The sequence below is a fragment of the Mastacembelus armatus genome, chromosome 2 (assembly GCF_900324485.2).
Source record: "Mastacembelus armatus chromosome 2, fMasArm1.2, whole genome shotgun sequence".
NCBI classification, from domain to species: Eukaryota; Metazoa; Chordata; class Actinopteri; order Synbranchiformes; family Mastacembelidae; genus Mastacembelus; species Mastacembelus armatus.
The window spans coordinates 10,464,907-10,481,190 of NC_046634.1; the positions used below are offsets into that span (position 1 = coordinate 10,464,907).

The window sequence follows — 16,284 nt, forward strand, 5'->3', positions numbered from 1 at the left end:
TTCCTCCCACAGTCCAAAAACATGTATGTCAGGTTGATTGGTGACTCTAAATTGCCCATAGGAGTGAGTGTGAGTGTGTGAGGTTGTTGGTCTCTATGTGGCCCTGTGATGGACTGGGGACCTGTCCAGGGTGGACCCCTGCCTTTCACCCAGAGAGAGCTGGGATAGGCTCCAGCAGGTCCCTGGGACAGACTGGTGACCTGTGGATAGTTTTAGTAGATTCTGTAGGATGATTAGCTGATTAATCTGAATCATTTGCTGTTGATTGAATATTTGTTTTCTGGTTCAGCTTCTGTGACTTGAGGGTTTGGAACATTTGGACTGTTGTATGTTCTAATTTATACATTTCACCGATCACTGTGATCGACCATCGATAAACTGTAAACTCACTTTAGAAATGAAGCTTTGATGAGTTTGATTCAGTTACTCAGGTTTGATGTTTGCAGCTTGAAAACACTGTCACATTTGTCTTTTGTCCCTGTTCACTGGACTGTTGAATAAACAAACACGTGAAGAGACGAGACGTCAGTGTTTTTATGTTTTATGTTATATCAACTCAAAACTGAACTGGGATCAGTGTCTGATAAACTGATGGGTAGCTGACGTTAACTACCTTATATACTTCTAATTTGAAGTACTTTATATACCGCTGGGTAGCTGACGTTAACTACCTTATATACTTCTAATTTGAAGTACTTTATATACCGCTGGGTAGCTGATGTTAACTACCTTATATACTTCTAATTTGAAGTACTTTATATACTGCTGGGTAGCTGACGTTAACTACCTTATATACTTCTAATTTGAAGTACTTTATATACCGCTGGGTAGCTGATGTTAACTACCTTATATACTTCTAATTTGAAGTACTTTATATACCGCTGGGTAGCTGATGTTAACTACCTTATATACTTCTAATTTGAAGTACTTTATATACTGCTGGGTAGCTGACGTTAACTACCTTATATACTTCTAATTTGAAGTACTTTATATACCGCTGGGTAGCTGACGTTAACTACCTTATATACTTCTAATTTGAAGTACTTTATATACCGCTGGGTAGCTGACGTTAACTACCTTATATACTTCTAATTTGAAGTACTTTATATACTGCTGGGTAGCTGACGTTAACTACCTTATATACTTCTAATTTGAAGTACTTTATATACCGCTGGGTAGCTGATGTTAACTACCTTATATACTTCTAATTTGAAGTACTTTATATACCGCTGGGTAGCTGATGTTAACTACCTTATATACTTCTAATTTGAAGTACTTTATATACTGCTGGGTAGCTGACGTTAACTACCTTATATACTTCTAATTTGAAGTACTTTATATACTGCTGGGTAGCTGACGTTAACTACCTTATATACTTCTAATTTGAAGTACTTTATATACCGCTGGGTAGCTGACGTTAACTACCTTATATACTTCTAATTTGAAGTACTTTATATACCGCTGGGTAGCTGACGTTAACTACCTTATATACTTCTAATTTGAAGTACTTTATATACCGCTGGGTAGCTGATGTTAACTACCTTATATACTTCTAATTTGAAGTACTTTATATACCGCTGGGTAGCTGATGTTAACTACCTTATATACTTCTAATTTGAAGTACTTTATATACCGCTGGGTAGCTGATGTTAACTACCTTATATACTTCTAATTTGAAGTACTTTATATACCGCTGGGTAGCTGACGTTAACTACCTTATATACTTCTAATTTGAAGTACTTTATATACCGCTGGGTAGCTGATGTTAACTACCTTATATACTTCTAATTCGAAGTACTTTATATACCGCTCGGTAGCTGATGTTAACTACCTTATATACTTCTAATTCGAAGTACTTTATATACCGCTGGGTAGCTGACGTTAACTACCTTATATACTTCTAATTCGAAGTACTTTATATACCGCTGGGTAGCTGATGTTAACTACCTTATATACTTCTAATTTGAAGTACTTTATATACTGCTGGGTAGCTGACGTTAACTACCTTATATACTTCTAATTTGAAGTACTTTATATACCGCTGGGTAGCTGATGTTAACTACCTTATATACTTCTAATTTGAAGTACTTTATATACTGCTGGGTAGCTGACGTTAACTACCTTATATACTTCTAATTTGAAGTACTTTATATACCGCTGGGTAGCTGATGTTAACTACCTTATATACTTCTAATTCGAAGTACTTTATATACCGCTCGGTAGCTGATGTTAACTACCTTATATACTTCTAATTCGAAGTACTTTATATACCGCTGGGTAGTTGACGTTAACTACCTTATATACTTCTAATTTGAAGTACTTTATATACCGCTGGGTAGCTGACGTTAACTACCTTATATACTTCTAATTTGAAGTACTTTATATACCGCTGGGTAGCTGACGTTAACTACCTTATATACTTCTAATTTGAAGTACTTTATATACCGCTGGGTAGCTGATGTTAACTACCTTATATACTTCTAATTTGAAGTACTTTATATACTGCTGGGTAGCTGACGTGAACTACCTTATGTACTTCTAATTTGAAGTACTTTCCATACTGCTGGTATCTTGTGAATTTCCCCCCCAGGGATCAATAAAGTTTGATGATCAGACTGTATTTTGTTGGATCCATCTGATTCTGAACAGGAACTAAAGTTATCAGATAAATGTAGAGCAGGAAAAAGTCCAAGGTTCGGCTCTGACATATAGTGAAGTCCAAGGATGAAGTAGTACAACATGGAAATACTCAGGTAAAGTACCTACAAACTGTCACTTTCTTGTCTATTTGTGCTGAACATAAAGTGGATTGTGGGGAAACAGCGCCCCCCTTGGTCACGTTGTGGCCAGATGCGGTACTGCAGGTGGAAATACTGCATTCGCCACCAATAGTACACCTGAAACCAAACACCTGGGAAGCGTCTGGAAACTTCAGCACACTATAAATACCTCAAAGGGGGCTTGAGGAAGTGTACTTAGTTACTTTCCACCACTGAAAATATTAAAGTACTGTCAGGAAAATGTACTTGAAGTATTTCTTTATTTATACCTAAAATGTCCAGTGGCTGAGATCCTGTTCCATCACTGGTCTGAAGACGACTGGACCCAGACTTTGGATTTAGGACTGTGCGGTTGTTGTGCACATTTCTATGTTTTGCTGAGCGTTACCTGGTTTTCTCTCCTTTGTCCCTGCACAGCTGGTTTAAGTCTCTAAAGCCGCTAATCTCCACGTCCACAGGCTGCTGATTAAAACACACACACCCTGCCTGTTGAAGGCGGCACAGCAGGTATCGTATGTCGCTGTGTTTGGATCCGACCTGTTCTCCATCACTGCTGTGCACAGCTCATGGCGCTTTGATCAGCACTGTCATGTGACATTTATCCAGGACGGAGGCTCTCGCTGATTTTAGTTTACACCTGGTGCGGCTCAGCCAAACATGATGGATTAATGAGATCAATGAGCGGTGTCAGGTGATCAGCTGATTATCAGGATGCAGCTTTTCCTGGTTTCACATCACCAGGGTCTAGGGTTCAGGGTTTAGGGTTTTTGGGCAGGGGTCTCTAACTCCAGTCCTCGAGGGCCACTGACCTGCTTCTTTTCCAACTGTCCCTGTCCTATCCACTGCTGGTTAATCAGAAGCTGCAAGGACAGGGAGAAAAGAAGCAGGTCAGTGGCCCTCGAGGCCTGGAGTTAGAGACCCCTGGTTCAGGGTTTAGGGTTTAGAGACAACATCCCCACTGAGACACACCACACTGTCAAAGACTCCTGTTTTCAGTGTCCACACTAAAAAACAAGCAGCCAGAGCTATTTTACAAAAACAATCACTTTCCTCCGTCCACATTTCTCCACTCCAGAGGCTGTTCACGAGAACTTCTGCCCAGTCCCAGTCTGGCTTTTCAGGTGTGAACTAAAGCCAGAAGCTGGTGACGTTTCTGTGACGAGACATCATCAGGTGACCACAGGCCAAACTCAGCAGGTCTCAGAAGCTGCTGATGGTGAGTATGATGAGGGCAGGTAAAGAGGAAGGTAAAGCTGCAGCAAAGCACAAAACAAAAGCAAAGGTTTAACAAAATAAAAGCCCCACACAGGAAGTTCCTGGGGACGTTGTTTCACTTCGTTTGCATTAAAAAGCTTTTTCTCTGCGTTGGGATCAGTTTTTCAAAGCTCAACTTTCCAATCAACACCCACATGTGAAGCCAGTGTCATAATCAGTGTTGACATCAACACATCATGCGTTAATGATTTTAACAATAAATAATATCAATAACTAAATCAGTGACTTTTCTCTTATTTGCTCTATGTTGGTTTTGCCGATTTGCTTCGGCCCAGTGTTTTCTGATGGGAATTATGGGAATCAGTGAAATTAAAGGTGAGTGGTCGAGTGAGGTAAACAATGTGTGTGTGTGTGTGTGTGTGTGTGACAGAGAGAGAGAGAGAGAGAGAGAGCGGCAGAGCGAGGTTTAGTCACAGACGTCCTGTGGTGGAGATGTGTTCAGTCGGAGCTGAGCTGTTCATCACTGTCACTCATTCTTTTCATTCACACTTTCTTCTCTGTCACATTTTGTTTTGGGAGATTTCAGCAGCTCAGCACAGTCACAGGTACGTTTGCTTCACTCACCTGCACCGACAGCTTTGGGCAGAAAATCTGTTTGTTCTGGGGAATTTCATTATCAAACTGCACTTAATTAACGTGACGACTGAAGCAGCTGTTTCTTTTAGTATTAATTTTATTGTAATTTAATAGAATTGAATGATTATTTGATCCTGTTTCTAATTTTATGTCATTAACTAGAAATTCATCCACAGAAATAAAACTCTGCGCCGCCTCCACCTGCAGATTTTAATGATCTCATTATCTAATTCCAACAAAAAGCTGAATATTTCTATACAAATGCTGACACACATATAAAATACATAGAAGCAGGAGGATTAATGATGCAGTGATGCAGTGATTTTGTTTGCTTTGTAAAAATTATGAGACAAATTAGTTAAATTTTTAATCTGTTCAATGGGATTTTAAAGCTTTAAAGTCGAGTGTTTAAACACACACACAGTCCTGAAACGTGCAGGTCTGAGAAATCCAGACTAACGTCACTGAATCAGACATTTCCAGGTTTAAACAAACAAACAGAAATAAATTTAATTATGTTTGTGAATAATAGAAATATTTTATGTCTAAAGTCATTACTGTTGATTCACGTGTTTTTATAACAGGAAGGATGAACATGATCATGACTATAATATTCAATATAAATATACTATAATAATGATAATAATAATAATATTATTATTATTATTGTTGTTGTTGTTATTTACTTTTTGTTTGTCTTATTGTTACTGATCAGATTCTCAGTAGATGTTGATTGATTGATTGATTTTGAATCACACATTTAAATTTAAATTTAAACAAAATCTCAAAAATTATTTTTCAAAGACTTTTTAGTCTAATGAATTTAATTTAAACACACACACACACACACACACACACACATACAGTCCATCATCACACGTCTGAATCTGTTTTTGTTTTGTCTGATGAAAGATAAAAACCGGGAACAGAAACTGGAGCCCGTTTGTTCCAACACAAAAATAAAAATGACTGTTTATAATAAAAAGAGAAAAGATGCAAAGAACCAGAATAACTGAAACAGCTACAGAGACGATGTGTTAGAACGTGGATGAAGCAGAAACAGTGTCAGTCATGAAATAAATGAAGTGTAGTTTTTAATAATATTTGTGGCAGAACATAAGAGTCCGAGCTTCATCCTGCTGAGAGCAGCTGCAGCTCAGACAGAGAAGGAAACGTTGGTTTGGGTCTGAAATCAAATCCAGCGTTAAGAGAATTAAGAATTAAATGTTTTAAGGATGTTTCTGTGGTGAACGGACAAAACCCAGGTTGTTCTGTTGTTGTTCGGACTGAGCACTTATCTCGGTTGTTAGTGGACTGAAATGTTCCTGTACGTGGCTTCGGTTTCCAAAATTAGTCTGAACAGTCTCAGCCAGAGGCCAGTGAGAATTCAAAATTGAATTGATTTACGGCTCCGGCTGATGTTTGACTTTTCTACTGGGAATCAGTTTTCAGGGATGGAGGACAGAGGAAGGTCACGCTGTGGGACGGTCCCTTTATTCAGATTTCAGGATCAGCTTTGGATCCGCATCAGTTTGAGGTTCTGAAAGATGGAAAATGGCTCCAACACGTGTCCCCAGGAAAAATGCTGCAGCTCAGGTGATTTAATTTGCTGCACCGAGGAGCCGAGCGAAGACGGTGACCTCACACACGCTGAGCAAAACAAAACCCAAAGGTCCTGTGGTTTGTACACAGACACAACCTGCATGAGGTTTTTATCCTCATGGTGATTTCACTCACTATGTAACTTTCTCAGTGATCACGACAAACTTTAAAACCGCCTGAAACTTCAGTTCTGACCATGAACTAAAGTGACATCGGACACTTTTAAGAGATTATGTGGAAAAATGTAACTTAGTTTCTTTAGTTTCAGTAACAGCTGCAGTCCCTTCGTCAGTTTGTGGTTTATAATAAAAAACAACTTCCTGTGGCTTCTGTTCCTAGTGTTTAAGTTCAGAAATCATCAGATTTATTTTTGACTGCATCGCCCTCCTGCTCCTGGGTCCATCATCTGATTCAACCCTTCAAGAACCATCAGAGGATCCGACCCAGCAGTGAGTGTGCAGGACCAGGCCACAATGTGCGGCCCTCTGCAGGTCCTGGTCCACTGAGTTAGACTGAGGGGATGGTACCGGTGCCTGCACTGTCAGAGGTGAGGTGGGGACCTGCCAGTGTGACCCAGGATCCCCCTCAGCCAGCTGTTCCTGTCAGAGGGTCGACACCGGGACCCACCGACACCGACTCAGGAGAGTTGTCTTTTTATTTGTTATTTATTTATTTAAAGAGCAGCCTGTAGCTGCTCGTTGATTTCTGCACAGTGTTCACTGTAAGTTGTGTAGTTACTGAATGGGAATATTATTATTTTTTTCTCATATTACATTGATCTAAAGGCTCTTTTACATTTAGTTTTAGGTCTTTAATATATGTTTTTAGAACCTTTTCTTATGTTACTTATAGTCATTAACCCTTTTGTTCAGTCTCTTGTTGCTGTCAGTTTTTCTTTGGATTAATAAAGTTTTATATCTCAGGTTCTCCTGTCAGTGGTTTGGTTATTTCCTGTTGAGGCTTTTATTTTGATGTACTTCCGCCTCCCTGTACCTGCCTTGTCCTCGGCCTCTGATTGGTCCCCGCCCATGTCTTTGTCCCCGCCCACCCTCACCTGTTCCTCATCTGTGTTAATTGATCAGTTTGTGTGTGGAAATCTTCCGGGTCAGGTCTGTTTGTCCACAGACATGGACCCAGTGACACGTAATTTAGTCAAAAACCACTTTATGTGGACAGACCCGGACCCTGATCGAGTCCAGACTGGGACTCCAGAAGCTGAAGCCTTTATTTAGCTACAGCAGGTCATGTGTCTGTGTCCGCAGATGAAGGTAGAGGGACTACAGGAGGACGGGGACTCTGTGTCTCGACCAGACCGGAACGGCGGGGGCGGAACCTCCGACGGGACCGCGTGCAGCCCCGGGTCTGCCGACCGCTGCATGTCGCGGCTGCTGAGCGCGGTGGAGAGCGAGCTGCAGGCCGGGCGGGAGAAGGGGGACCCGACGGAGAGGGAGCTGAGGGTGACCCTGGAGGACGCGGAGCTGTGGAGGAAGTTCCAGCACATCACCAACGAGATGATCGTCACCAAGAACGGACGGTAAATTAAAAACTAGCCCACGTTGAGTCTTTGTTTTAGATATAAACCTTTAATAATTATTATTTTCCCGTTAAGTTTGTTTTCAATTAACAAAACAAAAACAGGTAATTCCGGGTGATTGACAGGTGTAATTGGCCCCGCCTCTGGTCGCTACTGCGCAGAATCTGGTTTATAAACGCGCCACAAAAACAAGATGGCGGCCACTTTTTAAACGTTTGTATTTGTCAGTTAGTCCGCCCAGTTAGTCCGCCCAGTTAGTCCGCCCAGTTAGTCCGACCGTGCCCAGTTAGCTTAGCATAAAGAATGAATACTGAGGGAAACAGCTGGTCTGGCTCCATCCAGGAGGTGGTACCAGGGAGACCAGTCCTGAAACAAACACCTCAGGAACATGAACAATGACAAACTGATGGTTTAACACTTCAGTTTCTACAAATTAAAGCTGTTAATCTGAGGAGGACTAACTGTTTGTTTAGACCTGGTTTTAAAGCTTTTAGTCTGGGGTCTTTATTAGAAGAGGACTGTGTCTGACCATGGGGTCGAGCTTGAGTCTCACGTCTGATTCTTTCCCACAATAAGTTTATTTCCCAACAAGCTGAACTTTTCCTGACTATTTAAAATCACCTGTTGTTGTGCTTTTCATAGGTGATATAGTGTGTATGTATGTACAAATTAGTAAAACTGATTAAGAGCCATCATGAGTCCTGGATCCAAAGGTCAGGACTCGGGTTTTGTTTATTTAAATGTTTAAGTCAGTAGTTTAACCTGGAAGATGACTGACCAAACTTGAACGTGATTTCAGTTGTTGACATAAACATGTGAGAAAGCAGCAATAATGGACTTTCAGCCGTCTGAGGTAGAGTCGCTGTTGATGTCGGTCCAGTCCAGTCCAGTATGTGTCGTCCTACTTGTCTAAAGCCTCAGGAACCGTGTTGTTTTGGCTCCAAGCAGACACATCCCCATGAATCAGCCATAGATGTGCAGCTATGTGTCCATGAAAACATGAGCGTTAAGTTTTAATGTGGAGCTTCAGGTAAACATGTTTTTTTAAAGAGCAGCTGACAGAACCTGTAAACAGCTGAAACAGAGAGCATGATGGGAACCTCCAGAACGACCTGTGGTCCGATGGTTTTATCAGACTTATGTTTTTCACACCACTTTTAAAACCAGTGCCTGGAGGATGAAGGTGAAACTGTATGTTGAGTATTTTGGTTGGTGACTTTTTATTTGAGTCTCCAGGTGGAGAACGTTGTTGAAGGAGGCGCCGACGTTACGATGATGATGATTTTTACTGCGTCTGAAAAACAATCTGCTCCACATGAAGCAGATTCTGTTCAGGAGGCACCAGTTTGTTTCTGAAACGGTCTCTGCTGTCGCTCGCTGCCGCCTGCGGATCAGCGATCCTGTTAACCAGGGTTATTCATTAGTGTCGATAGCAGCCGCTGACGTCGGCTCCGTGTGTGTGCAGGTTTATTTAAAAAAAAATAATAATTTCAGTTTTTATTTTTTTGGCCGAGCCGCGCTGACCAGTCGCGCCCTGCGGTGAGAAAACACTCCATTTACACCTGCACACGCCACTTCAGCTGCTGCTGCTGATGGAGAGTCTGTTTGTGTGAAAGCAGCTGTAAGAGGATGGAAACTTCCAGGGGCAGTTTTCTCATTTCAGCTGTTAATAGATGCTTGTTGGTACCATAAAGTCGTTTCTCACTTCAGGGGTGGAAAATATTTCTGTTGGAGTCTTTCCAAATTCACGTTACACTTTCGACTCACTCACGTCTTCACACAGTAAAGTTATATATGAAGAACTTTTTATGATGATCAGCAGTTTGGTAACTAATAACATGTTAAATACTTTCAGCTTCATAAACATTAAACTAAAACTGTTTAGACAAACTGAGATGTTAGAGCCTGTATGATGTACTTTTACTTTGAGATTTACCCACATTTCAGTACTTTTTATTGTCCATCAGGGTTTTTAATTTTTTTTCATTTGTTTATCAAACTTCAATGTGTACTATAATAACTCAGTACACAGTTTTTAGTACTTCTTTATATTTATCTGATAACGTTAACTGATAACTTCCTTTTCAGAATCAGATGAATCCAACAAAATCCTAGATACCCAGCAGTATATAAAGTACTTCAAATTAGAAGTATATAAGGTAGTTAACGTCAGCTACCCAGCGGTATATAAAGTACTTCAAATTAGAAGTATATAAGGTAGTTAACGTCAGCTACCCAGCGGTATATAAAGTACTTCAAATTAGAAGTATATAAGGTAGTTAACGTCAGCTACCCAGCGGTATATAAAGTACTTCAAATTAGAAGTATATAAGGTAGTTAACGTCAGCTACCCAGCGGTATATAAAGTACTTCAAATTAGAAGTATATAAGGTAGTTAACGTCAGCTACCCAGCGGTATATAAAGTACTTCAAATTAGAAGTATATAAGGTAGTCAACGTCAGCTACCCAGCGGTATATAAAGTACTTCAAATTAGAAGTATATAAGGTAGTTAACGTCAGCTACCCAGCGGTATATAAAGTACTTCAAATTAGAAGTATATAAGGTAATTCATCTACCAAATAGATTGGATGCAGGTACTTCTATACTGTTACTGCAGTAAAGGGCCTCAGTACATTTTCCTTCAGACTTTATCAGGTAACATTGTTTTATTTTGAAACAGTAAAAAAACTCTGATCTGTCTTTGCCTGTTTTTGTTCAGACGTATGTTCCCGGTCCTGAAGGTCAGTGTTTCCGGGCTGGACCCCAGCTCCATGTACTCCTTCCTGCTGGACTTCGTGCCGGCCGACGGCTGCCGCTGGAAGTTTGTGAACGGGGAGTGGGTGGCGGCAGGCCGGGCGGAGGGCCGCGGGGAGGGCAGGGGTCACGGAGGCATTTACATCCACCCCGACTCGCCAAACTTCGGAGCTCACTGGATGAAGGCGGCCGTGACCTTTAACAAGGTCAAACTCACCAACAAGGTCAACGGTGGTGGACAGGTACGCACAGACCACACCAGCTTTATTAATATGTTCATTTTAGTTAATTAGACCTAATCTAAAACAGGTAAGAGATGACTTTCCTGCTAAAAAAATAAAACTGATATTAAAAAAAGGAAAAAGCCATAAAAGACGTTTTCCTTTGAGGCAGCTCTGTTGCCTGTGAGCCCACCATCCTGATGTGAGGCGTCATCCCGCGGGTCTGTCTGTCCTGGGCTCAGATTGGTCCTGAATGATGCATGTCTGACTGTCATGAGTTTTAGTCCTGCAGACTTTGACTCTCACTGTGGAGGTTGGTCAGAATGAGTCCGACTCTAAAATGTGGATAAAGGTGTGAAATGACCTTTGGGTTTCACAGTAAATCAACACGTCTGAGCTGCAACCAGCAAATTCTGCAAATATTCATTGTATCATTTGAAAACCTAAGTAGTTGTTTTTCCAGCCTGCTGATGGATTAATACATAAATTCCCTTTATGAGAAAATACTGGATCAGTATTTAGACCCATTCAGTTTTTGGACTTTATGTAGATTTAAAATTTGCTTGTTTTTCCAAACTCATTGACTCCAGATATTTTTGCAGGCTTTTTTTTTTTCTATCAGCTTTATACTTTGGTTGTTTCTTATTCTCCTGCGTTTCTTCTGTTGTTCTTGAATTTACCGTCTTACTCATCTTTTTTTTTTTTTTTTTTTTTTAAACCTTCTTTTTTCCTTTCTCTTTTTCTTACTTTTTATTTACCCTCTCCTCTTCCTCTCCTCCTTCTTCTTCTTCTTCTGTCCATTATCCTGCTCTCCATGTCAAGAGCGTCTCTTTTCTCTCTCTCCTCCCCTGTATTGTATTGGAGTGGGCGAGAGACTACTGCCTCTAATTAGCCACTTCAGTCCCTCTCCTCGCTCACTTCACCTGCTCGCCCCCTCGTAACCACGGGAACGGGATAAACAGCTCTTAATTGGCCAGCAGCAGTTTAATGCACTTCCTGTTGAGAGCTGCTCGCCACTCAGAGAGGCCTCCACACACACACACACACACACACACTCTAGCTCTCTCTCTCTCACACACACACACACACACACACACACACACACACGTGCAGTACTACAAAATTGGCAATAATGTTGTTTATATTTACCCCATTATCCCAGTCCAAATATGACACACACACACTGGGCAGTAATGCAGAGCTGGAACAGAGAGCTCGGCCATAATGAAATAATTGCTCAGCTTATTTGTGCATTATGGTAATTATGTTTTTTACTGGGAAATTAATTTACCCATCATGCTTCAGATGGACGAGAGAGGTAAACTATATTCAAAAAGAGCCCACACACACTCCAGCTAATGTGGGCACTGCCAGGGTAAACACACACACAGAGCGCTGGGGTCAGATGTGAAGCCAGCCTCTCAATCTGAATAGAAAACAGTTTGTTTTGTGTGTCCGCCCGGGGAGCTCGGATTGGTTAATTGGGCCTCGTTAGCGCGGGGGAGAGGGGGGGTGGAGGGGTTGATGGGAAGATGGACGAGAGGGAAAAGGCAGCTGGATAAAAGTGTTTGGACCAAAAGACAAAGATGGCTCCACTCCATGAACTCTCCTGCTTTGTGTTCTTCTGAAATAATTTACCGGTTCAGAGCTGCCGGGTCTGGTTGCAGACTTTCAGACCCGAGTTCAGGATTCACATGTGGTTCTGGAAAGTGCTCATTAGGGCATCAACAGGTGTTGATGGACAGGTATAGATGATGTTATGGATTTGGTGTAAATAAAAACAAAAAAGTACAAACCAGTACACGTGGATGAAGTCTAGCTATTGTGCGCTTATGTTTCTGTGTCTCCAGATCATGTTGAACTCTCTTCATAAGTACGAACCTCAGCTCCACATCGTGTGTGTCGGCTCTCGCCATCGCCTGGTTTCCAACGTTTCCTTCAAAGAAACTCAGTTCATCGCCGTGACTGCATACCAGAACGAAGAGGTACACAAAATACTCCTGAGCTCACTGTTCAGCCTGACTTCTGCAGGGTCGTCGGGCTGATACTGGCGTTTCATGCCATTTTCGACACCATTATACCCACAGTGGTTTAAACTGGTCAGTGTTTCACACCAGTGTAAACTGTGTGAACATACTGAGGTTCCAGTTCAGGCTTAATGTGTTTTGGCAGCACAGACAACAATTTTATAGTAAAAATTCTTTTCACAAATATGTGACTAGTTTATTTCCACTACTTCAAGTACTTTTACTGCAGTAACATTTTGGACGCAGGATTTATTTGCAGGTATTTCTACTTGAACGTAGGTGCAGCTGTGTAGTATATCCAGGCAGAAACCTGTTGCATTGAGTTTCTTATGTTTCCACTTGTTGTTCAGACTCACCTGATGTTTCTGGTGCGTCTCTCTGTGCAGATCACGGCTCTGAAGATCAAATACAACCCGTTCGCCAAAGCCTTCTTGGACGCCAAAGAGAGGTAACAGCTGAGCAGCAGCTCCCAGATGACAAACACTCTGCAGAAAGATGAGTTTATGTTTTAAGCAGAAATGTGATGAATAAATCCTATAAAGCCTTTTATCAGTGTTAGCTGGGACTATTTTCAGCAGCGAATTAATACCTTCGATGCTCTAATGTGGATTTTAGACCAACACGTTAGCGACAACATGGGATTTATTGACAGTTACTGTCTCTGCCTGGACAAATCTGTGTCCTGATCTTTTAAAACACACAGTGTTTAAGTCAAGTCCTGGTATTTTATATCCTTCCACTGTTGTACTGTGATTAAGTAGTGCTTAGAGGTATTTGTAGTTTGAGTATTTTCAGGAGATATTGTACTTTATAATCCACTAAGTGTTTGACAGCTGTTACTCTTCAGTTGGTGGTTTTTACATTAAAAACAGTGAGTTTAAAGACTAAACCAGTGTTTTTGTTTAAATCAGTGTTTAGACTCTGAGCTGTTTTCACTTCCACTAAAAAAGATTATTCATACATTGTCATTTATTTTCTACTTTCTTATTCTCTTATTTTCACAGCTTTTATTTTTCAGTCCTGTGGTGTAAATACTCAGATGACCGCCCCACATTGATCTAGTGGCCCTTTGAGGGGGCCTGACCCCCAAGTTGACTAACTTTCGTACATAAAATAGTGAGAGCATCACTGATCTCAGCTTTAACAGTCTAATACTGGTGATTGTGCTTCAGCAGGGCTTCAGGTACTTGTAATGGGGAGTTGTTGATTGCTATGCTGGTGCGTTTACTGGAGTAAAGGATCGTAGTACTTCATCCAGCTCAGTGAATGAGGGTGGAAATCAGCAAGGTGTCGGTCAGCAGGCACTTAGCGCTTAGCATTTCTCACCAGGATATCAGAGGAAGTTAGCATTAGCAGGTGATTAGAGCATCATTATCAGCTGCTCCGAGCTCCACGTCTCACTCATTTGGAGAGAAGGTGTCAAGTGAGACTGATACAGAAACCACACACTGGCTGCTGTCTGACGGCGTTTGATTTATCCTCCTCAGGAACCCAGGGGGACGGGGTTTGCCAGAGTCATCGGAGACTCGTGTTGGGATTCAACCCTGTGAGTCGAACACTAAAAAACATGATTATTGGGGTGTTTTAAACCCACGACAGAAAAAAACTGTAATGCAATAAAATGTAAATGTAAAACTGAGATTTTTAGAATTAGTCAATAGGTCAAAGTAAAAACTGGAGACATCTGTTGTTGTGCTCCATTATCAATGATTTTCAAGTGATCAGGCAATAGATTAATCAATATGTTGTCTCTCAGGTTGGTCTCTGTGCTCACCTGGGGGAGGAGGGACTTTCCCTTACAGCAGCAGCCTCCCGCTGACATCACATCACCACCACGGTTACAAACATCACGGTTACCCAGGGCGACACACACCTTACCCCTCGGCTTACCTGCCACACCGCTCACACTCTTCAGGTAAGTGTGTGTGTGTGTGTGTGTGTGTGTGTGTGTGTGTGCGCGCGTGCGCGCGCGGGTGTGTGTGTGTGTGTGTGTGTGTGTGTGTGTGTGCGTGCGCGTGTGTGTGTGTGTGCGTCAGAACAAATACAGTTTTGTGTTTATGGAACAATAATTTTTTAAACAAATTTGTTGCATTTGTTGCAACATTTGACATATTTTACACAGATACGTATAAAAGGCTGGAGGCTGTATATGTGTAATTGTGTATAGACTAAACACACTAACATCATTTGGAGCCGAGCGTCTTGTTCTTTCCTCCCACAGCCTCATTATCCTGACTCCCTTTGTTCATTGGAACAGCCAGACCCAGGGCCCCAGTCTTTATACAGGGCCCCAGTCTTTATACAGGGCCCCAGTCTTTATACAGGGCCCCAGTCTTTATACAGGGCCCCAGTCTTTATACAGGGCCCCAGTCTTTATACACACACAGTTTGTTGGAAGGACTCTACGTTGAAGTTTGGACAGTTTTCCAATGTATTGAATTGAACTGTGTCCAAAAATTTAACTTCACCAAATAGATGAGTAGATTGATTAGATTGAGACTGTGCTGAACAAAGAAATGATTTGTTGTTCCTGTTCAGTTTGCCTGTCTGAAGGTGTGCAGGTGTTACCAGATGGGTGGAGCAGCTCCTCGCCTCGTTCAGCAGCCTCCGCGTCCTCCACCTCCCTTCCCCTGACCAGCACCACTCCTTCATCACAACCTCCTCTTCCTCACAACTCCAGGTGAGACCCCCACCCATCGCCTGATATGTCAAATTCACCGTCAGGTTTCATTAAATATATGTTAAATGCATATAAATTGTTTTGTTCAGTCAGTATCCCTGCCTCTGGACGGTTGGATGCGGTGATCTAAGCCCCTCCCACTCACCATGTGCGACCCTCCATGGACCAATCAACAGCGAGAACCTCCTCCAGCCTCCTCGTCACGGTGGAGTGGGTGGAGCTGGATGGCCGTCTGGCCCCACCCACTCTTTCTGAGGTGGAAGGTGATTGGCTGAACTTATAACTCAGATAATTCATGAACTAGTACCCAGGTACCAGTAAAACATACTGGTGGCTACTAATAAAACTGGTGGCTACAGGCTGGTTGCTTTTGGGATGTATATGTGGCTACTTGAACATACTGGTGGCTACAGGTATGGAACAACTAGCTACTTACACTAATTACTATGATGTACAAGTATAATGCAGTTGTACACATTATTCAGTAGTTCTACTGACTATTCCTGATATCTATGAGTCTCTGGAGATAAAAACATATTGACAACTTGACCACCACTTAGTGGCCTATTGCACACACTGGTAACTAAACACTGGTAGTAATGTGCAGGGACTGGTAACTGTATGTTAATGTTGCTGAGTATTTCTGTGAAGCTGTGACTCCTTGTAGCTACATGTCAATGCTGTTGTGGTCTGGAAGCTACTGGTGGCTGCTGACACCTGATGGGGACTAACTAGTGTTTGTAAATACTGGTCTTACTATTAGAAAGAAGTAGTGTTTGCTACTATTGGTAACTAATACTACTGTTTGTACCAACATGTGGCTACTTAGCTAC

General features: G+C 41.7%; 1 protein-coding gene across 1 annotated transcript; it reads left to right on the forward strand.

The window, feature by feature from the left end:
• The first annotated feature begins 7,495 nt into the window (after positions 1-7,495).
• tbx19 (T-box transcription factor 19) lies at positions 7,496-15,706 on the forward strand. The gene is made up of 8 exons (XM_026301957.1): positions 7,496-7,767; positions 10,489-10,765; positions 12,595-12,729; positions 13,158-13,219; positions 14,259-14,317; positions 14,528-14,686; positions 15,310-15,451; positions 15,541-15,706. The coding sequence occupies exons 1-8, from the start codon at positions 7,496-7,498 to the stop codon at positions 15,704-15,706; spliced, it is 1,272 nt and encodes a 423-aa protein (XP_026157742.1).
• The last annotated feature ends 578 nt before the right edge of the window (positions 15,707-16,284 follow it).

Excerpts from the sequence above, each read along its gene's own strand:
- tbx19 (XM_026301957.1), top strand. The coding sequence starts at position 7,496 with ATGAAGGTAGAGGGACTACAGGAGGACGGGGACTCTGTGTCTCGACCA. Across the intron at positions 10,766-12,594 it reads AGGTCAACGGTGGTGGACAG|ATCATGTTGAACTCTCTTCA; the intron begins GTACGCACAGAC and ends CTGTGTCTCCAG. Across the intron at positions 13,220-14,258 it reads TTCTTGGACGCCAAAGAGAG|GAACCCAGGGGGACGGGGTT; the intron begins GTAACAGCTGAG and ends TATCCTCCTCAG.